Source organism: Peromyscus maniculatus, chromosome 4, assembly GCF_049852395.1.
Source record: "Peromyscus maniculatus bairdii isolate BWxNUB_F1_BW_parent chromosome 4, HU_Pman_BW_mat_3.1, whole genome shotgun sequence".
In the NCBI taxonomy this organism is placed as follows: domain Eukaryota; kingdom Metazoa; phylum Chordata; class Mammalia; order Rodentia; family Cricetidae; genus Peromyscus; species Peromyscus maniculatus.
In genome coordinates, this window is record NC_134855.1 from 27,908,935 (window position 1) to 27,932,286 (window position 23,352).

General features: G+C 37.7%; 1 protein-coding gene across 4 annotated transcripts in view; it reads left to right on the plus strand.

The window, feature by feature from the left end:
- The window catches only part of Epc2 (enhancer of polycomb 2), a 111,415-nt gene extending 90,389 nt beyond the window's left edge, over positions 1 to 21,026 (plus strand). For 2 of the 4 annotated variants that reach the window (XM_006974287.4, XM_042275267.2), the window contains exons 7-14: positions 755 to 949; positions 4,231 to 4,320; positions 5,408 to 5,553; positions 5,662 to 6,005; positions 15,393 to 15,529; positions 17,452 to 17,611; positions 18,413 to 18,746; positions 19,762 to 21,026. In XM_006974287.4, coding sequence (XP_006974349.1) covers positions 755 to 949; positions 4,231 to 4,320; positions 5,408 to 5,553; positions 5,662 to 6,005; positions 15,393 to 15,529; positions 17,452 to 17,611; positions 18,413 to 18,746; positions 19,762 to 19,834 — 1,479 coding nt within the window. In that variant the 3' untranslated portion in view covers positions 19,835 to 21,026. The remainder of the gene's footprint in view (positions 1 to 754; positions 950 to 4,230; positions 4,321 to 5,407; positions 5,554 to 5,661; positions 6,006 to 15,392; positions 15,530 to 17,451; positions 17,612 to 18,412; positions 18,747 to 19,761) is intronic. The other 2 variants (XM_006974288.4, XM_076569431.1) reach the window with 1 other exon arrangement.
- Positions 21,027 to 23,352: the final 2,326 nt, after the last annotated feature.

Genomic DNA, 23,352 nt, shown 5'->3' on the forward strand with positions numbered 1-23,352 from the left:
AATTTCCTTATTAATTTTACACTTTTAATATTTTTTTTTTTACTTTGTTGCTCAGAACAGTCATTCCCAGTACTTTTTTTAAAGTCGTAATTCTCCTTTTATCAAAACCAATACCAACCAGTATATAAAATAGAAACAGGTCTCTGCTTTGTGGGAAGGAGGAGGGGCCCAACCCTGCAGTCAGCCCCTTTGCCAGATGGACTCTACAGAACCCTGGGGTACTAAAGAACCATTTGATTATTGTTCAGTCAAGGCAATAATTATATGTTGCAAAAAAAATGAAGGTGTTTGTCTAGCTCATATTATTTTTCTCAGAAGATACCACATGTAGACATTTTTTAAAATTTGAAATAAGTGTAGAACTAACTAAATTAATAAGTTTGTGATCTAATTCAGTTATGTTTTAAAATAAAGTAATGAATTTTGTTCATCAGCACAGTGGATTTAACTAAGAATTAAATTTAAATACTTTAAAATACTGAATGGTATGATAATACGACAATCTAAAAATTACAGTTTAACTATTCATAAAAACCAAACTTAAACACCATAATTATTTTCATTATAAATTACAGAAAGTAAATCTAAATCATGTTTCAGTTTATCACCATAATAAAGTTTTCATACTTAAAACAATAATTAAAATTCACTCCTAAAGAAAAGTGTATGTTTTTCAAAGACCAGCATAGTTTTTCATGACTTCTAAAATGATTTTCATTTCTTCCTTTTGGGGGAAAATCCGACACGTAAACAGCACCCTCATCATTTGTCTTTGAAAGAAGAGGCTTCTGACGTGGTTCGTCAAAAGAAGAAGTACCCAAAGAAGCCTAAGGTGGCAGAGGCTGTGATAGCTCCTCCGCAGCCCACTCCTGAGACATTGCCTGTGATCAATAAGAGTGACATTAAGCAATATGACTTTCAGAGCTCAGATGAAGATGAATTTCCACAGGTGCTTGTTTGAAACTGTTTTCAACACGTGTCCTCCTGCTCTTTGATTTCCTGTATTCCGCAACGTAATTGGCATCTTAGTCTTGCTTCTGCTCCGCTCACTTAGTGGTATAAAACATTTCTACATATTTCATAAGTGTACATGTCTGCACACATGTTGTCACTCACAGGACTTACTGTGATTTTCTGTCAGCTGTAGAGATGTGTTCTGTGGGACAGTTAGATAGTTTCTGGTTCCCCTTTTATAAAAACACATGTTGTCACTCAGGATTTACTGTGATTTCTGTCAGCTGTAGAGGTGTGTTCTGTGGGACAGTTAGATAGTTTCAGATTCCCTTTCATAAAAACAGGCATCTTTGGCTTCTCCCTGTTTGTAAAATGGCCTTTTAGAAATAGCTTTACTGAGTCCAAGATGACAGTATTTGAAGACCTTTAAACATGAGTACATTGTTTACCAGCAGCTCACTTTCTGTCATAGTCAACCAACATAATAGATTTTTATAGTTAATGCAAAGTTTATTTATTTGTCAGGTAATAGCTCTTTTATTTTAAAGAAGACTTAGAAGAACTAATTAAACTTTTAACTTGTGAAAAATTCCTTGTCAGCTATTCAACAGTTTCATAGCAGAGTATTTAGAATAAAATTCTTTTAATGTCATTTTCATCAGTGTTTTTTTTTTTTTTTTTTTTGGTTTTCGAGACAGGGTTTCTCTGTGTAGCTTTGCGCCTTTCCTGGAGCTCACTTGGTAGCCCAGGCTGGCCTTGAACTCACAGAGATCCGCCTGCCTCTGCCTCCCGAGTGCTGGGATTAAAGGCGTGCGCCACCACCGCCCGGCCAGTGTTGTTTTTAAAACAAGATTTTTATTTTATATATTAAAGGATCAGATTATTTTTCAAAAAATCACCTGGTCTGACAATAACTTGTTTTTCTCCTTTCTATATGATCTATAAAGAAAATACAGTAACAGCTTGAATCTACTATCAGATGTGTCATAGTTTAATAGTTTTATTTACTTAAAATAAATGTTCTTTTAAAAGCCAACATCAAAAATACAACTTTAGAAGCAAGACTGCTTGTAAAGCCTTTTATTGTTGCAGCCATTTAAAATCCAGGTCATAAAATGTGCCTCCTGTGGCTGTATTACTTTTTTACCCTGTCACCAACTTGCTTTTTCTCCCCCAAATGATATTCTGGCATCCATATGTATTAGTAAGTGCACAAAATATGCTTTATTTTATATGTTCTTGAGAACCACTTAATGAAATCAGTCATTACATTTGTCAGAAAAATTATCCAGTTAGTCTAGGATAACCCTTTGCAGTCATCGGCTGACCATTCTGAAGAAATGAGAAATGTAATAAATAGTGGACCTATCAAGTTCTTTCAGGTAGAGGAAATAGAGACTTTCCCAGTGGAGATTCAGCATTGTGAGAGGAAAATGTACCAGTTTGGCATTGCTGGAGTCAAACAGAAGAGAGAGGAAAAGATGGAAGGGATGATGTAGGCAAATGGGAAGTTATTAAAAGCTTAAGTCAGCAAATGATACAATTAAATAAATGCATGTAAAACTTGCAGAGTAGGTTACTGTCAGTACTAGTGAGAACCTAGAAAGTCTTGCCTGTGCTCTGGAGCCTGTTACTAGGTCTTACTCAACTTTCATTGGTTTTGGGGTTTGGTTTTTTTTTTTTTTTTTTTTTTTTTTTTTTTGGTATTTTCACATTACGGAGAACTGCTTTCCTATACCGTGGTGTCAATATATAATATAGGTATTACTATAACTATAGCTCTTCTAAATTCCCCCAGGGGTAGATTTCAGGAAAATAGCATGTTGTCCAATAGACAAGGAACAAGGGAATACATAACCTTAAGGGAGTATTATACCCAGGCTGACTAACATTGTAGTTGGGAAGAAGCCCCATGTCTGCTCTGATTATAGTCCGCTTCTTCTGTTATCGCTGTATGTTGTTACCTTCCTGTGCATGCTGGAGTCCTTCCCTAGGGAGGGAGAGTTAGGAAGGAATGAAGTGCTTCATGCAAAGGATTGTCAGACACTGTATCACCTCCTTATCTGTTTTAGAAGAGGTAGATACTTGCAGAGGAACCAAATTGTTAAAATTTCTTTATAGTTTTGAGTTTGGGAGTTGATACCTCAGGAAGGAGAATTAACCCCGCCTCTCTGTACCTTTTTCCTCCATGGGGTATTGAAAGGATAGTGGAACCTCAAACAAATGCCCTTTCCCCAAGGTGACCCAGTTTGGAATTAATGTGAAGGAAAAAAAATTCCTCTCTAAAATGGAATAAGGGATTTGTGAGGTTCAAAACAATGCCAGGTAAATATGATTAAGCAGGCATTTGTGAGAAAAAGATGTACTGCAAAGTAAAATTGTAAGACAACTAAAACTTAAGTACTAAGGTATTTATGGTATTTAACAATTAGGGTGGACATTTATATTTATTGTCTCTGATTATCAGAGTATATTTTACATAATATTACTTACCCTGTATTTATGACAAAATGTACTCTAATGACTCAGTGCTAATCCTAGGGTTCCCCTTCAGATTATATAAGGATATTTGGCTGGTAGCGTCTGGTCCTGGCAAAATCCTTTTTAATGTAGCAACTCAAGTCTTTATACTTTTGCTCTACTGTTGTGATCTTAAACTTACTCTCAGCAACCAATCTGTTTATGTACGTTAGCAAATTTCTGTGTTCTGATTTTGTTTCTGACCTGCTAGGTTTAAGCAGGGATTTAAAGGGCTAGAGAGATGGCTAGGTGCTCTTAAAGAGGACCTAGGTTTGCTTCCAGCACCTACATGGCCCCTCACAGTTTCTGTGGCTCTGGTTCTCAGGAAGCCAATGCCCCTTTCTTCCTAGCATTTGGCTTTATTACAGAAAGAAGTTTCCCAAAAAAAGAGGAGTTTCTAAATAAAAATACAACTAACTACCTATAGGGAAGCATAACTGTCATCAAGTATTTATGACTGCACAATTTATGACTTTATATAAATGGGATATATATTAAAACTATACTAATTCTTAAATCTAGCCTTTATGTTCAGAAACAAGAAAATACCATGTGTACTTAGATGCAAGAATGAATCTTAAAAATACAGATTTATAGCCACAGAAAATATTTATGTAACAGTTATTAAATGTTTGGGGCAAATTAGCTACCTGCTGGATGTAGCAGATGTGTTTGTGGTCTGATTTTATTTTCGATCTTTATGTACATTGATCTGTTAACCTGGTAACTGCTAAATGGAACACCTGTTTTATCCAGGTACCATCTCCAGCATCAGAACCCGAAGAAGAAAATGATCCTGATGGTCCCTGTGCTTTCAGAAGGCGGGCAGGATGCCAGTATTATGCTGTAAGAACTTTATTTTTTGTGATATTTTTGGTGAGCTGGAATTAACAGATCATTCATGTCAAGGTAACTTAGGCTGAGTCTAAAAGTGGGAAGTCCATCAGTATTTTTTATTTTATGCCTCCTGTAGTGTGTGAATACCAACAAAAGTAGATGAAAGATGCCAAATTCTTTCAAAGGATGTCAGAATCTTTTACCTGGAAATAAGACAACTATTTAAAAAAATTATTTCATTTGGAGCTTTAATTATAGCTTTAACAATTGTGAAAATTAATTGTACATGTCTAAGTTGGCTTCAGAACTTTTGATAGCTTCTGGGTTTTCACTAAGTGTGTGTGTGTGTGTGTGTGTGTGTGTGTGTGTGTGTGTGTGTGTGTGTGTGTGTGTGTGTATGGAATATATACCCAGTAAGTATAATTTTTAAACTTCTTTCATGCCAGTGTTGTCTGATAATTGTATCTATACATTTCGGACACATTTAAAAATCTCTTTGTTTTATTGATGTCCCATTTTGGGTGCAGTGTTAGAGAATAACCTTGACTTTCCAGTGCTAATGTTTTCCATCAAGTATAATAACTATAGAGTAGTGAAGGTGGTTTTTCCCTTTTAACATGGTTTGTAGGAGCCGTGTGATTGCATTATGCTGTGCTCACATAGACAGCTTTTTTGAGGGTAGACTTGATGTAGGATGAATGAGGATTTGTTTTCAGTTAGGCTGATAAAGGACAGTGAAACTGCTGTAGAGGGGGACAGAGGGTGAGACAGAAAACAGAGTGATCCACAGAATGGAAAGGCCAAGAAATAGGCTCTCCAGTCCTTAAAAGTAAAGAGAGTGCTTAAGCTTAACCTGTGCATACACTTCAACTTTCAGTTGTCTCTAGCACACTCCCTGAAAAAAATGAGTTAATAATTTCACCCACTGCCTGTGTATAAATCAGTATTAAAACATACTCTTCTTAGGTTTTCATCTAAATTTTAATTGTTCTCCTAATACTACCTTCAGTCATTTTATTTTTTTATCATTATTTAACTTTTCTTCCTTTCATAATTACTCTGAGTTATTTTTTTTCCTGTCTCTCTCTCTTTGCAGCCTCGTTTGGACCAAGCTAACCATACGTGTGAAAATTCAGAGTTGGCAGACTTAGATAAGTTGAGGTATAAGCATTGTCTCACCACACTTACAGTTCCAAGAAGGTGTATAGGATTTGCACGGAGACGAATTGGCAGAGGTGGAAGGTAAGCTACTTTGACCTTGTTTTCATTTTCTAGCTGAAAGGCAAGCCATAGAGAAACAGCTATGTATTTTATATATAATGTACACATGTCTGTCTTACTGCTTTACAGGGTCATAATGGACCGAATATCTACAGAACATGACCCAGTCCTGAAACAGATAGACCCTGAGATGCTGAATGGTTCTTCAAGCTCTTCCCAAACTATAGACTTTTCTTCTAATTTCTCTCGGACCAATGCTTCCAGTAAACCTTGTGAAAATAGACTGTCCCTTTCTGAAATATTAAGCAATATCAGATCATGTCGACTACAGTGTTTCCAGCCAAGGCTACTAAATGTACAGGACATTGATAATGAAGAATGTACCTCAAGAAAACCAGGGCAGACTGTGAGCAGTAAAAGAGTTTCTGCAGCATCTGTAGCTTTATTGAACACCAGCAAGAACGGCATATCAGGTAAGCATCAAAAGATCTGCCACAAGTCTCTCGCCACTCTTCTCCTTCATGTCCATTATGTGATAAGTCAACTCATAATCAATTTTGGAGACTTATTTTCCTACTTGGGAAATAAATTGTATTTTTAGTTTTCAGCATAAGAAGCATACCCCCTACTAATTTGGCATGTGAATGTCTGGTGTGGCGAATGTGTGGGCCGAATACAGTGTTCCCTGTGAGTTTACTGCTTATTAGTTGCCTCCCAGTAATCATTGTACAATACTCTCAACTTACGTTTTTTTTAAAAAATTATTCATTAACTTGGATGGAATGTAAGCATTGCTCCTTGAGAGTCTTATTGAAAACCTTTCTGGAAAATGAAATTTTTTTTTTTTTTTTTTTTGAAAGGAGTCTCACTGAGTAGTGATTTTGGTCTGATAGCTTACCTTTTTAGTTGAGATCAGAAAGATCTTTTTCATTTTAAGAGATACTGTGCTAGATGTGGTGACGTGTGATTATGATTATTATGGAAGGTAGAGGCAGGAAGATCAGGAGTTCAAGGTCATCCTTGACTGCATAGCTAGTTTGAGGCCGTCTCAAAAAAAAAATACACACACACACACACACACACACACACACACACACATATACACGCACGCACGCACCTACAGGATATGAATTTGTGCTCAAATTAATTTAGTATTTTTATGATTTGTAAATAATTGATAACTTATTATTTGTAAATAATTTCAATATCCAGACATTCTAAAATGTAATTTTGATTTATTTTATTCTGTGAGTAATCTTATCACAACTTTATAAATATATATATATAATTTAGAAATATGTTTATAATGTATACACTGCAATTATGCATGGTATCCAGTGAAAATGTGTGATTTAATACTGTTAAGTACCCTTTCTTACAAAACGTCTTATTTCGTTTTTAAAACAACTATTCTTTAACAATTTTATGCACATAAATAGTATATTCTGGTGAAATTCATTCCTCCCTTCTTTCTTGTTTTCCTCTCAGCCTTTTCAAAGCCTCTCTTCCACCCATCAAGTCCCTCTCCCAGTTTCTTGTTCTTTTGTTTTGTTGTGCTTTTCTTTGGGAGAATCACTTGGTTTAATCATGGCCCCTACTGTGGGCAAAGGTGTGAGCCTATCCCCTGGACTCACTAGTATGTCACTGAAGACAGCTGACTTCCTCTCCTCCAGTAGCCCTAGATTGCCATTAGCTCCCGTGGATGATGTAGGGCCCCATGAGACACTCCGCTCTCTGTGAATGTTTATTTTCTGGTTCATTCTTGTTTATGCCCTGTAGCTAGAGTTTTCCTGCCTTGCCCACAGTCAGGACAAATCTTTGTCACCCTCCAGTCCCACAGCCGCTCAGACCCAACCAAGTAAACACAGAGACTTATATTGCATACAAACTATATGGCCGTGGCAGGCTTCTTGCTAACTGTTCTTATAGCTTAAATTAATCCATTTCCATAAATCTATACCTTGCCACGTGGCTGGTGGCTTACCGGTGTCTTCACATACTGCTGGTCATGGCGGCAGCAGGCAGTGTCTCTGCCTCAGCCTTCTGCTTCCCAGTATTCTCCTCTCTCCTTGTCCCACCTACTTACTGCCTGGCCACTGGCCAATCAGTGTTTTATTTATTGACCAATCAGAGCAACAGATTTGACATACAGACCATCCCACAGCAATGCCCCATGCAATCAGCCACAGCTATTATGACTTCCTGAATGCCATGACCTTGTTGCGAGCATAAGACCATATTTCTCAGCCTTCCTCCCTATTATTCATCTCTTAATTCTTTCTGTCCCCTTCCCTCAGTATCCCTGAACATTGGATGTGGTGATTTGCAAGCTTGGTTTAAAGCTGAGCACTCAGCAGTCAGCTGTTCTTTACCCCTTGACCAGCTGTGAGTCTCTGCACTAACTGCTGTTGGCTACTAGCAAACATATACGTATCTGAATTATGTCTTAGATGTTCTGAATTATGTCTTGGATGTGCATTAGTAGGTCTACAGTTATATTAAACTTATTTAAAGTGACTTTATAGTTCTTCAGTTTGGAATCTGGTGTTCACAGTCTTGTGTGTATTGAGCTGACATTCATCCATTTAAACATTGCAGTAGAAAATTAGAATTTTTTGAATGAGTGGAAGTTGGCCTGTATTTTCCTGAATATGTTGGTTCATTTTCTCCCAGCTGAACTTTAAGAAAATGATGGCCCTTTATATTCAGTTATTGAGGTTGTGAAGCTTATTAATGAGCCTTTTTATCTGAAATGTATAAAAATACATAGTATAAATTGAGATCATGCAGTGTCTAGAAATCTGTCATAACAAGAAGTTAAACAATATTAGGTTGAGTCTTTCTCCAGCCAACTCCCAAAATTGTTCAAAATTATCTGAATAGAAATTTCTTAACAAACATTGAAAAAGGGAATTCGAAACATATCATATATAGGTGTTTATAATGGTGTTTGACTATACATTGACTTTTTAATTCTTCCAATGTATAGCATGTTAAAATGATTTGAATGAATTCTCAATTTGAGTGTTTACAGATTTCTACTATATGTCCCAGATGAACTCTGGATTTGACATAACTTTTCTATAACATGTATTTTTTTCCTCTGTTGCTGTATCAATTCTGAATATATATTGCTCCACAATTATAACTTAATGTAACTGAAACAGTTTTCTCATAATGAGGTACATTATCCATGTGTTGTCACCAAAAAGCATTTAGATTACCATCTTAAGAGTGTGTGTGTGTCTTGCCATTTTTCATGTGTTTTTAAATACATGTATCATAATAGCATCCCTTTCTTCCTCCCTTGAGAAATTTTGAGAAATGTCAGTAAAGTAAAATTGCCTTGCAAGCATGAGGACCTGAGTTTGATCTCTAGAATGTACACACACAGCCAAGCATTAGGACCTGAGTTTGATCTCTAGAATGTACACACACACACACACACACACACACACAAGCATGAGGACCTGAGTTTGATCTCTAGAATGTATACACACACACACACACATACACACACACAGCCAAGCATGAGGACCTGAGTTTGATCTCTAGAATGTACACACACACACACACACACACACACACACACACACACACACACACACAGCCAAGCGTGGTAGTACATGAGTGTAATCCCAGAGCTAAGGAGGTAGAGATTGGCACATCTCTGGAGCTCTGATATCCAGCTGAGCCTACTTGTGAAACTCTAAGCCAATAGTTAGGATCAGGTATTTAAAAAACAACAACAAACAGGATGGACAGCTCCTGAATAATGACACCACAGTTGTTCGTCTGCACATGTGCACATACACTTGTACACAAACACAAACTTGTACACACAAAGTAAATGTTAGTGTTTAAGCAGTAACAGATACGTTGGAGGTCATTCTGCATATGTTTATATGTGGTGTATGTATGTGTGTGTGTTAGGATATATGTATGCTTGTGTGGAGGCCAGAGTTCAATGCTTCAAGGAAAATTTAAATGTGTGCCCTAAGTATTAAACCAAAACAGGAAACTTATTTTAAATTAAGTGACACATTATTAATTACTACATAAAGATCTTCCTCCTCCTCCTCCTGTCCCGTCCTTCTCCTCCTCCTCCTCCTCCTCCTCCTCCTCCTCCTCCTCCTCCTCCTCCTCCTCCTCCTCCTTCTTCTGTCTGTAGACCAGGCTGGCCTCAAACTCAGGGATTCTCCTGCCTTTGCCTCCCGAATGCTGGGATTAAAGGTATGCACCACCACCACCCAGCTAAAATAATCTTTCTTAATTTAAAAACTCAACAGGATTGAGAAAGAAAGACAAGATGTATTGAACATAACAAGTGGATAAGCAAAAAATATATTTCATATGAAATTATTTACATTCTGTTTTATATACAAAGCATTATGTTGTCTAACTATTAAAAAGTGAGGAAGAAAACAATTATCTTCAGGAAGCTTATAGCACATGGCAATATTACATTCCATATGTAAGTAGAGGATACTAATTTATAGTCATTTGAAACAGCTACTGTCAGTTTTTTTAGATTTTTTTTCTTTAGTATAAAGTTCAAGAACATGTTAAATATGTAAAACAGCTTTACTTTCAAACTTGCAGGGGCAGATTTACATTTAACATAGGTTTCAGTGATACACAGTCAAGTTAACATGATATAGTTTTCTTTTCTTGCATGTTTTTTTTTTTTTTTTTTTTTTGGTTTTTCGAGACAGGGTTTCTCTGTGTAGCTTTGCGCCTTTCCTGGAACTCGCTTTGGAGACCAGGCTGGCCTCGAACTCACAGAGATCCGCCTGGCTCTGCCTCCCGAGTGCTGGGATTAAAGGCGTGCGCCACCACCGCCCGGCTTTTTCTTGCATGTTTTGATAGATAACAACAGTCTTTTTGAGCACCTCCAGATACCTTATAGTCGTTCACAGTTTGCCAGTGTTCCAGGAGGAATTCTTGAGTTTTCGTGTACTCAGTTTCTTTTTCCATTCTTAAATTGCCATGAAATGCTTGCAAGCATAAAGTGTTAGCAAGTGAAATTGCTTTAACAACTAACATAAATACTCATAAGGTGTTTGGGGGAGATTATGGTTGCCTCTAAAGATAAGAAAAAAGTTCAGTCCTAAGGTATTAAAATATTGTAGTATGACAGTTATAGGAATTAACACTGTTTTAATGTTCCCTACTATGCTTGGGCATTGGAAGTCTGTTTTCATTATCCTTGTGTCCATTTGTTCGTTTCCTGACCCTTCCAACCATTACAGTTATTTTCCTGAATCTAGAAGTTGTGTTTGTAGAACATTTGTAGGCTTGTACGGTAATTCCAATTCCCCTAGCTCTTCCCTGAAGTACCTCCAGTCATTTATGAGGACATGGAAGTTTTAAGACAGACCCTCTTTATGTGCCTGCCCCCAGTTCAGACCCAGATCTGTCCTTTAAAATGAAATCCTGGTGCGATCAGCATTGCTTTAAACCATTTGCTATAATTCATAACAAAGACCTACCAGGTAGAAAATACAAGATAACATAATCTTATCACCACATTAGGTGCTCTCCATTAAACTGAAAATGCATTCTAGGACAGTATTTGAACAATCATGCCTTCTCAAAGAATACATTATCTTGGCCCAGTTTAAGAAACACTGTGAAAAGTTAAAAAGCAAAGGTGGGCACAAGTCAAAAAAAAAGGTCAATATTCTGTGGTAGGATGATCATTTGTATCATCATGGAGTATCTAGAACATGTTTCTGTTTTATTTTTCTCTCTAATTTATCAGTGAATAGCAATACAAAGTTAAGAAATACTTGGATATATATATTTCATATAACCACAAGAATACCTCTGTGGATCCAATCTTAGGACTTTGTAGTTATGTTACTATAAACTCTATGAAGTATCCAGAGTATTTTTTTTCCATGGATCACTATCCAGAAGCCAGGAGAGAAAACTACAAGGAGGTTAGCCTAAGCAGAGCACCATATAGGAAGCTCCCTGCAGGAAAGAATGGTGGCTAGTGTCTGTAAAGGGTTTATGGATTCATCTGAAGAATCAAAGCCAGCTAATACAAGAGGGGTAGTGAGGTTTTTGTATAGAAAGGGTGCTTTTAGAAAACACTGGCAACAATGCACATGCAGCCAGAGATGCCAAGGTGCCAGTCTATACAGTCTTGAGTACAGAAAGGGAGAAATTCTTTAGGAGATATACCAGTCTCTCGGAGGATGTTAGCCAGGAAGATGTATAAAGCATTTACTTAAGAAAAAAAAAAATGTTTCTCATCCATCTAAAGCAGTCAGTCAAATATTGTCACCTTTCAGGACAGACAGGTTTGTAGTCATTGTGACCTGATAGAACTTTGGGGAGTGAACTAAATTTCCTCTTAAGCTGCCAGTGTGTCAGATAGAAGAGTTCGTTTGGCTGCAAGAAGAGAGCTTGTTCTTTGGTTCATCCTGACTTCTGCCTTTGCCACTACCGCCCTGACCAAAGCGGAGCTCCTTCCCTGCCTTTCATCCCAGATGGATCGGTTCACTAACTGTTAGCTGTGACCTTTCTGATGCATTTTAATGTGTGCCACTAGATGACTCAGTGTAAAAAAATAAATAAATAAATCTCGTGCAAATAATCTAGCAAATCATGGAAGGAAAAATAATCCATTTAGGAAGTGTTTTTAATCTAAGTTTTATTCTTTTCCCACCAATAAGTGAGCCCTGAGAGTCAGCTCACTATTGTGTCTGTAGCATGAAAAACCGTGTTATCTCTTACCACCTTTCCTTTGCCACCACTCTCTGGTACCAGAGGAATTAAGGTGTTTGTGCTGGACGTGGACACATGGTTATAATTCCAGCGCTTGAGAGAGAGAAGCAGGAGATCACGGGTTCTGGATCACACTCCACTATGTAGTGAGTTCTGGGCCAGCCTGGGTCGTGTGAAGCCCTGCCTTGAAGGGAGGAGAAGATCATTATTCCAGCTTTCTATCTTGATTACTATTTGTTATTTTCATGTAAGGAATTGAAGTGATACTGAACAGTACTCTAGAAAATTCTGGATAAAGAACATCAGTTTGTTTGCAACCCAAAACACCATAGTAAAGAACTGAATGTCAGGAATGGAAATAGCAAACTAATCTCGGAATAAAGCGGAAAGGGTGTAATTTAAAAGCCTGTCTGTATTGTAGAATTGGGTTTTGTTTTATTTTAGGTTTTGGATTTGGTTTTGTTCGTTGTTGTTTTACCAGTGATTCTTAACTAGAAGTGGGATCAGGGATGAGAGTTTATAGTACCCCTATTAAATATATGCACAAAAGACAACTTGCTCATTAAAGTGTGCAGAACACTTAGTTGGCAATTCTTTGTTAGCCATGGACTAACTCAAGAATAATTGTTCCTGTGCAACCTTAGCTAATCTTGCTGCTTTAGCGGGACCACAGCCAGGTACCACCACATTCCATGCCAAAAATAATTTATTCAATTCAAATGACAAATTAGTCTGTTTACTAACAGTGTACTGTCCTGTATCTGAAATACTTAAGGGGACCAAAGTGTTGTGGACTTCCAAGTGTTTGTATTTTGGAATATTTATGTGAAGTTGAGTGGTTAAACACCCAGAATCAGAATCTCTGGAATTCAAAGTGCCCAGATTAAGAAATCTTTGAATGTCTAAGCTCTTAGAATACAGTGGAAAGGTTCTGGGGTTTGAAGCATTTCTATTAGCTGTCAGTCACGTGTGTTTTACTCTAAATTAGAACCATTTTACCAACCACCTCACAAGACTTTGGAAAGAGAAGAAAAGAGTCTTACATTCCTGTTTTTAAATACAATGAAAAGTGTGATGTTTTATATTTTATCCATAAGCTAACCTGCATGAGTCTCCCTTTTCCACAACATAAAGCTCAGCTCTAATCATTGGTCTGAGATAGCTCTCGATTCCAAATGGCCCAGCATTAGAAGACATGTAAGACTTGCTAAATTATTTAGATTTACAGTTTTTCCTCCTGCCTAATAAGCTATTTTTTCCCATCTTTTTCCTCAAAGTTTTCAAACAGCTGGAAATTCATGAATACTTCATGTTTTCATTTGATTTTGAAGAATATAACTTTAGAAATTTTTTTCACTTAAAAATAGAACATGAAATGAGTTTAACATGTGCAAAGAAAAATATTTGATTTTGTTTGTAATTCAGTAAAATTTTTATTGTGTACTTCAAAAATACAGGTAAAAATTCTAAAGTGAGCAGTATAATAAATACACCAGGGTTTGGAATCTTCTAGAAATAAAATATTTATTTTCTCTCATAGCTCACTAGAAATTATGATGATATGTAAGAGAAATGAAAGTATGTTTAAAACTTTGTCCATCTCTAGAACTAATTCCCTTTTTATATATTTAAAAAAAGAAGGTAAGAGTTTTTCTAGGCACAATTTGGCTATGTGTCTACAGCACTATCAAAATGTTCTCATTTGATAGTCTTACTAAACAGAAACTTTGGGGGTAAAGTAACCTTGACTATAGGTCGTATTGATTAGATCACTCAGTACATATGCGAACATTGACTGACATTTTGGTTCTTCCCAGACGCACTGTAGGACTTTACCTTAATAGCCCTTTTTCTAATGTATTTTCCCTTTAGTCACTGAAATTTGTAGGGTGCCATTCTGTGTGGGAACAGATAGTAAATTATTACTGATTGAGTAAAGTAGGAGGAAAGAAAGCTTTTTTTTTTTTTTTTCTTTTTTTTAAGTAGAGTGGAGCTGGAGATGTAGCTCTGTGGTAGAATCTGCTTAGCTGAGGTATGGGCCCCTAGCACCACAAAAAAGAATAAAAGAGACTTACTTTTAAGAGTATGCGTGTCTTCTGGCGTGGCTGGACACTTGTATTCTAAATGTGCACTAATTTCTATGAAGATCCTTGTGTTCGCTAAGTGGGCCTGTCAGCAGCCCACTTAAATATCAGTTCATGAAATTTCGTTTACAGTTCTTTGAGAAAAAATTTTATCTTGTAACTTTTTTGAGCTGATCCTTCTGTCAGCTTAAGAAAACGGGTCTCTTGCTTTTTCTTGAAACTCAGAACTTCACATGCTAGTCAGAGCACTGGTGGTTGCATCTGCAGGTCCACTCTAGTTTTCTGAAAATGTCTCGTTTCCAGCTCTTATTTGATAGAATATATTTTAGATGTTGAATGTACTGGGGCTTGTGGTTGCTGAATGTCTTTGTTTTCTACTCCAATTTAGAATCAAAAAGGAAAGTATTTTCACTTAAGTATCATGAAAACTGGGAGAAGTCATTTTGTCTTGCAGGTGGCCCTCTCTTATTAAAGCTATAACTTGGTCATTATTAATATTTACATTAGTAAATGCGAGTGTTTATTGTTGTTATTATTACTACTGTTACTCCACGGGAACTCTAATGTAGAGAACTAAGAGGATCTTAAAGACACTGAATCTGAGGCCAGCATGAATGCTCAGTGGATAATGAAAGACACTTTCCACCAAGCCTGAAGACCTGAGTTCAATACTCATGATTCACTTGGTGGATGGAGAGAGCCCACTACTACAAGTTGTCCTCTGACCTCCATACATGCGTTGTGGTATACACATTTACATACTAAATATACCAGTAAATATAAAAAAAAAATCAAAGACAAACTTCAGTCTGAATAAATGGTAAATTTCTCATGCCAGAGTCCTGTTATACAGTTAAAATGGCATAGGGACGAAGGAGATAGATGCGGACATACACCACACTGAAAGACTTGCCACTGTAATTCTACTCTGCAGATGTATATTGTGGTTGTGTTTGCTATTTGTCTTAACTGGTTTGCATTGTACTCTGCTTATGTCTTTAGAAATACTTTAATAATTGCTTATTCATTCTTTCTCAGTAACAGGGGGCATCACAGAAGAGCAGTTCCAGACACATCAGCAGCAGCTAGTTCAAATGCAAAGGCAGCAACTTGCCCAGCTTCAACAAAAACAGCAATCCCAGCATTCCTCGCAGCAGACACATCCAAAAGCACAGGTGACCTCCCAGTTCTCTCTTCTCCTGTTTGCTACAGATGACTTTACACCTGTGCTCTGAAGTCTGCAAATAACCCGGGTTTCCTTAGTCAAATCACCTGGTTTTGAATGGCTAATTACAGAATAGTCTCTGGTTACTTTGAGAGCCACATGTGGTATTTTGGATGTAAGAGAGAAATAACTAGTTTTTGGAAGGATTGTTGAGACTTTATAAAATAATTATGTAGTTTTGAAACTCACTCCTCACCCTCACCACCATTTTCTTTTTTAAGAATATGGCTTTTCTAGGGCTGGAGAGATGGCTCAGAGGTTTAGAGCACTGGCTGCTCTTCCAGAGGTCCTGAGTTCAATTCCCAGCAACCACATGGTGGCTCACAACCATCAATAATGAGATCTGGTGTCCTCTTCTGACACACAGGCACACTGTATACAAAATAAATAAATCAATAAATTAAAAAAAGAAAAGATATAGTTAAAAAAAATATGGCTTTTCTAACCTCTTCCTCAAGTTTGTGCTTAAGTACTATGTCAGTATAGTTCACGAGGAGAAGGAATTCTATTGAATTGTGCAGTAAATCTAAGCTGCACAGCCTCCCTTGCCTCTCTAAACCACATTTCCCTGAAGGAAAAAAGAAATGCATAAAGGAAGTCCATAGACACCCATAAATACAGACAGGAGTGATGCAAGCGAGAATATTACATAAGGTTGCAGAAACCAACACAGCAAACACTTGATATGAGCCGTGTAAGACCCTGTGGCTGTGACCTCCCAAACTATGCAAGAATGCATAGTTTGTTGTTTCAAGTCATTAAAAGCAAAACAAAACAAAAAAATCTCAAAATTGAATCATCAGAGAATAAACTTCACATTGTAGGTCTTCAGTTTTGGTCTTCAGTTTTGTTGTTCCATAATTTCAAAAATCACAAATCTCAGTAATTAAGAGTTACACAGTTTGGCCACACTCTTTGAGTTCTCAAACCAGGATCTTCCAACAGTGGTTAGTTCATTCTCAAAGGGTCAGTCCTTTTACCTAAAGACATGAATCCACACCATGGAAATCTTGGTGACCCTGGTTGCTATACACACACCTCTGGTAGTCCCAGTAGATCTGGGCTTGACTTAGAGCCTACGGCTGTCAGTGTTAGTAGCAGCCAGTTTTACACAGGATCATGGAAGAGTAGCCACTGTGGTTTGCTTTGCTGCTTGTAAGTCTCTTAGGATAACTAACCTGAACTGTTAGCAGTCTGCTTCAAAGTTGGATCAGTCTAGGTTTTTACATTGTGATAGGAGTGGCTATTAATCATGTCTGTGATTTTTTTTTTTTAATTTATGGTGTCTGCTCATCAAGAAGTCTTTAAAGTGTTCATTATTACCTAGAAAAATTAATAGAGCATGGGTTTTTCAGTTTAGTAGTTCTTTCTCAGAAATAATTGCTTGTTAGTTTTTGGTAATTTTCATGCTTCATAAAGCAAAAAAAAATAATAATCTAAAGTCATATATCTCTCATCTAAGTACTTCTGGCTATTCACAATTAGAAAGGCACTGTCCTTTTGGGTTCCACACATTCCTTAATGTGCTCATTCATCACATCTAACAAAACTGAGAATATAGAGTGCTGGCAAGATGGCGGGTAAAGGCACTTGCTGCCAAGTCTGATAGCCTGAGTTGGATCCCTGGGACTGACATGGTGGAAAGACAGACCAATTCCTGACAGTTGTCCTCTGACCACCACATGTATATGGTATCCCTGTTGTCCCTACCACGGGGAGGGGGACGGGGGGGGGGGGGGGGACGGACGGACGGACGGACGGATGGAGATTAGATGGATATAGCTAGATGGATGGATGGATGGATGGACAGACGGACGGGCAGACAGACAAAGAAACGTGGAAAACTAAGCTGTGCTCCTACCCCTTTTATAGGGCTCAAGCACCTCTGACTGTATGTCTAAAACACTTGACTCAGCCAGCGCCCACTTCGCTGCTTCTGCAGTGGTCAGTGCTCCTGTTCCAAGTCGCAGCGAGGTATCCAAGGAACAGAACCCTGGCCACAACAACATGAATGGTGTCGTCCAGCCTTCAGGTACAACTGGGGTTTCACATACTCCTTAGTAACTTGAAGTTGCCACTTAGGAAGGTGGGTTTGAGTCTGTCATGTGCACAGAGGAAATGTATACAAGTACTCTTCAGAGTGCCTCAGACGGGTGTGGATGAATAGCTGAGTGCTTTCCAGATTCTCACACTATCTTCTCTGCAGTTACCCCCATCCATCCTGATTTCACCCACGTGTAAGGAAATCCACTGAGCTCCTTATCGGCTACCCCCATTGATTCATCTATGAATTGATTATGAAGTGAAATACAAAGCAGCACAGTCAGTTAAAAAGCTGGAGGTCGGGGTTGCCTTCCCATGTAAATATACTGTTTTCATAGGCGTACTTCCCCAGACTCCTCCTCTTGTGATACATTGTGGCTGTGAAGGCCTGTCTGCTGCTACCTACCTGCACTCCAGAGACATGCTACTCTGTCCCCTTGTAGCTCTCAAACTCAGAATTCTCTAGTTTCGTTTACTCGTCCTCAGCATCACCCTTCTTCTTTTCTTCAGTCTGCGCTTGCTGAACCTTGTATGCCTGTAAATCTTTAGGGCAATCCAGCTATCATTTTCATCTGTCCTATTGTATTTATTTCCAGAGGAGACTCGTAAAGAGGAAGCAGAATGCTTTGTGAAGCTTCTTTATATGACTGTGATATGGAAAGTTAACTTAGAATTTATTGAACTAGAATATGAATGAGTACACTTACTTTTATTACTAAATTCCTAATTTTTAGGGATTTTTTTTATTGTCCCATGACACTAATTGAATGGTTTCCCCCCTCTTTTGCAGGACCGTCGAAAACATTATATTCCACCAATATGGCTTTATCATCCAGCGCAGGGATTTCAGCTGTACAGCTTGTAAGGACAGTTGGCCACACTACTACAAACCACTTGATCCCAGCGTTGTGCACAAGCAGTCCTCAGCCGCTTCCCATGAACAATTCCTGCCTGACCAATGCAGTGCACCTCAATAACGTCAGTGTTGTTTCTCCTGTCAATGTGCATATCAATACACGGACTTCAGCACCATCGCCAACAGCCTTAAAACTTGCCACAGTTGCTGCCAGTATGGACAGAGTGCCAAAGGTTACTCCCAGCAGCGCCATCAGCAGCATGGCCAGGTGTGTGGTGTGGGGACCAGTCTCGGGCTTGGCACCAACTGTCCGGAAGGAAGAGGGGCCTTTGGCTTGTCACTGTTCCAGCAGTGTTTGGTGACAGACTTGATTTTTCAAAAAAGCTTGAGGATTTGCTTAACACAAAGAAAGCTCTGTGCCTACATACACTAGTAGCATCCTTAAATACCAACCAGAGTTGTAGAAAGACAAGAGAATGTAAAACTGACTGATACTTCAGAAGCTTCAGTCACTCCCATATTTTTTTAATTTTATTTTTTTTAATCTTTTTAGATTTATTATTTTATATGTATGAATGTTTGGCCTGCATGCATGTGTGTGCACCATGTGCATGCCTGGTACCTGTGGATACCAGTGGAAGGCATCAGATTCCCTAGGATTGGAGTTACAGATGGATGCAAGACATTGTCTCTGTGCTAGGAATCAAACCTGGGTCCTCTGCAGGAGCAACAAGTGCTCTTAACTGCTGAGCCATCTCTCCACCCCATCTAATCATATTTCTATAGATTAATAGTCTAGGTTGGAGCTGTCATAAGTTCATACCAGAGCTTAAGTTGATATCATACTCTATGACCCTTTACTTTATATTTTTTAAAACAATTTTATTTTGATTGTATGTGTAAAAATTGTAAGAGCTTTCTAAAACTAAATAATGTTTTGCAGGGCAAGTTTCTATGTTCCTTTCAATGACACTAGTGCAGAGAGCAGAGTGAAACAGAAAATAAATTTATTTGTATGGCTTAATAAGTTTTGACTGTAAGCTTATAAAAAGAAGCTTGAATTAATCTAATCATGTTACGTATTCCCTAATTTATCACTAGTATTAGAAATTAGTAGAATTTCTGGGCTGAAGAAAAAAAAATCTTTATTCCTGCCTGGAAGTGATAAAAATTGAGGTTTTTGTGGGGTTATGTCTAGTTATAGTTACTTAACCATGTGACCTGTCCATACTCAGTATATTCTCGAGAGTGCTAATGCTTATTCTGCTCTTATCTCACTATAGAGAGAACCACGAACCTGAGAGACTGGGTTTGAATGGAATAGCAGAGACCACAGTAGCTATGGAAGTGACATAACCTAAAGCATGTGGCTTTGCCCTGTGTGGATGGTGTGCGTCCTTCATGTTCCAGCGGAGTACAAAGGCACCACTCTGTGGACCACAGAGCAGAACAGTGGACCCAAATGGACTACAGGATATCGGATATTAAATCGATATATGATGTATATTTTGTAAAATTGGGAAAATCACTACCTTGTAAAATAGTTTCTTTGTATCATCAATATTATTTCTGTTACTTGAATAGTAGATATTCATCATCATGCTTTTGCACTTGAATTTGCAACTGAATGGATTTTAAAAATAATTCTTTAATGGGATCATGAGCATGAAATGGGATCCTGCATCACTTGTTTTAACTATTTATTTTGCCATGTTTACATTTTGTATCTTGTAAAAAAAAAAAATAAATCCAACTTTGTGTCTAAAAAGTTAAAGATTCATAGCTAGGAAATGAAATTCTTGTAATTTTTTTCTAAAGGAACTGTAAAGTTTTCACTTGGTTCATTTTGTTTCACAATTTGACTAGATGGACTTTTTGGTAAATACTTTAGTGGCATTTCACTGTCAAATACGACTTCAAGGCAAAATAGTATTTTCTATTACTGTGCAGGGGAAAGGGATGGATCGATACATGCAAATTTAATGTAGTAACTCACTTTTCCATATATTTTGAATGTATATTTCTATTTATAATACCAGTTTATAAAAATAATTACACAGAAAAAGTGGACTAGGAAAATTATGCATCTAGCACATTTAAACTGTGCAGATATGAAAATTTTTCATGGATTACATTTTATCTGAAGACTGCATATTTTAACTGGCTTTAAAACTGTAAACACACCACATAAAAGATATTTACCAGGTATGTATTGCATTATATCATTGCAATAATTATTGGAAGTCTATATATCGAGCCATCCCAGGTTTTGGGAGGGGGGAGGGTTGTGGCAAGATTGTCTTTTCAATTTTGGAGAGTTTTCCTGTGGCTACAAGGCAAGTAACGGGTTGGAAAAAGTCTGACTGGAAGTGTTGGACACCTTCATAGTGTAGTGTTTTAGTGACTTTTTTATACGGTTCTTGTAAATTAGATACGTGTAGTGGTGTTTCAGAATGTTTGTTTATGCACTAGTTCAGACAACTTTCCCTGTTACTTGTTCTTGATAAGTGAAAACTGCAGGGAAATAAAAAATACATATCAAAACACGGCCATGCTGCATATGTGTTTATTTCACAATGTGCACACAGTCTAAGTGAGAGCGAAGGACAGGCTAGCACGTGGTAGTGTTTGTCATCTCGAAGTGCTTTCCAAGTATTAAGTGAAGAGTTCGAAGAGGCTCATCTGTGGGCACTATTGGGTTCCAGGGAATCCAATATAAACTACCTTTGCTATGAAAAGTTCTTAAAATATTTTACAGAATGTAAGTAATTTGCAGTATAGCAGTCATTGAAATCTCATAAATGAGCCTCATTTTATAAATAAATAGAATATAGTGTAGAATTATATTGCAAGGGGGTTTTGGAAGTCCTGGGAAATGTAAATATTTTTAATGAATACGATTAAAACCATTTCAAACTGAACATAATTTTATACCTTTTTTATATCTGCAGTCCTGAAAGTTGTAAACTTATTGTCAGTTAAATTAATGGACCAGGATTTCTGCTGAGAGTGGTTTTTATTCAGATCCTAAATGTAAAGAAATTTATGGTCAAAACCACAGGGAAAAAAATGAACTGAATTACTTTGTTGGTTGTGACCTGATAGGATCCATGCTCGTTTCTGCCATACTACCTCTGGGGTTCACTGCTGATGATATAAAGGAAATAATTTTGATTGATATGTATATGACTGTTCATTCTGCTTACAGTTGGATGTATCTTCTTGCTATTAAGAATTTGAAACTTCAGTGCCAATTTCAGAGAAAGCTTTTCCCCCATTTTGCTGAAGTAAAGCATGAAGTTAATTTGCCTTATGTGATATATATAAATATACGTGTGTGTGTGTGTGTGTGTGTGTGTGTGTGTGTGTCCATGTTATAAATAAGTAAAACAAGAGAACTCTATTTGTACAGTTTCTGGAAGTGGTAGCAAGTCCAGAACTTACAAAAACTAATTAATGGCCACTTGATTTGTTCCTTGGAAGTAAAATAGAAAATCTAAGTCTCCCTTCCTTTGGTGGTTGTACCTGCTTCGTAAATGGCATTTCATTTACTCGTGTGCATGGTTCCCCAAACAGGCCTGAAAGGAAGAGGTTAAATTAAGGGGTGGCTTGTGTGTCTGCTCAGCATGCTGCCATGTCCGCCACTTCTTGGAGCATTTCTGAATACTGGGGAAATTCATTCCTTTGGAGGGTGTGGGGACAGGAATAGGTTTTAGTTGTGTGTGTACATTTGTTTAAATTACAGAAGAGCTACTTGGGTGCTGGGTCATCCTTTAATTGATATAGGCAAAATATCCAGCAAACTGCATTTTTCTACCTTACTAAATAATACCCCCTTTCTCAGTAAATCAAAGTCAGTATTACCATACAGTTCTAAGTATATTGGAGGACATAGTTTGTTTCTTTGGCAAAAGATCAAAAAAAGAAAGAAAGAAAGAGAGAGAGAGAAAGAGAAAGAAAATACAAATATTTGCAGTGTGCTTGTTTTGAAGTGTATATGTATAGTATTGTAGCTTTTTTTTTTTTTTTTTTTTTTTTTTTTTTTTTTTTTTTAAAAGATTTATTTATTTATTAGGTATACATCATGTATGACTGCAGGCCAGAAGAGGGCACCAGATATTATTACAGATGGTTGTGAGCCACCATGTGGTTGCTAGGAATTGAACTCAGGACTTCTGGAAGAGCAGCCAGTGCTCTTAACCTCTGAGCCATCTCTCCAGCCCCGTAGCTTTTTTTTTTAAAGGACAGTGTTTGTAACTGTGTTTAGTATTTTATTGTTAATATGGCTCGAGGGCTGGGAGGGGTTGAGAGCAGTAAAGAGGTTGACATTTTAGAAACTTTGACCCGATATGTTGAGCTGAATTCAAGTATGATGCTACACTTTCTCGCATAATATGCGCTTTATTGTCCCTTGACTCCCTTCGGCAAACAATTTTAAAAGGTAATAACTCCCTTTGCCAGTTAGAGAAGGTTTGGAGCAAGCTGAGCTCCTGAGCCAGGGATTAAACCCAGATAGTCGCCACCTCCTACTTGTGATGTGAAAGTCCTCTCCTGAGCTTCCTCACTGTGTTGCCCTGTGCTTGTTGGCATCTGCAGCAGCCCACAAGTTTACCCACACAACCTCCACCTCATCCACACTCTTCCACCACCAAGCGGCATGCATTTGCAGGCCTGCCTTCGAGCTGTGCCCTGGTCCTCCACATCTAACTGGTGAGTGTTCCCAAGCTCTCAGGCTGCATGCAAAAAGAGGAGCAGGACTTGGCTGAGGTTGGCCCTTTCTGGACCTTTTGTTTCCCCATTGTAAGGTCAGAAAGGTCCTGAAACTGTAAAAGAAGCCTCACTGATGAGCTTGGTGGAGGCTTGTGTGTGCCCAT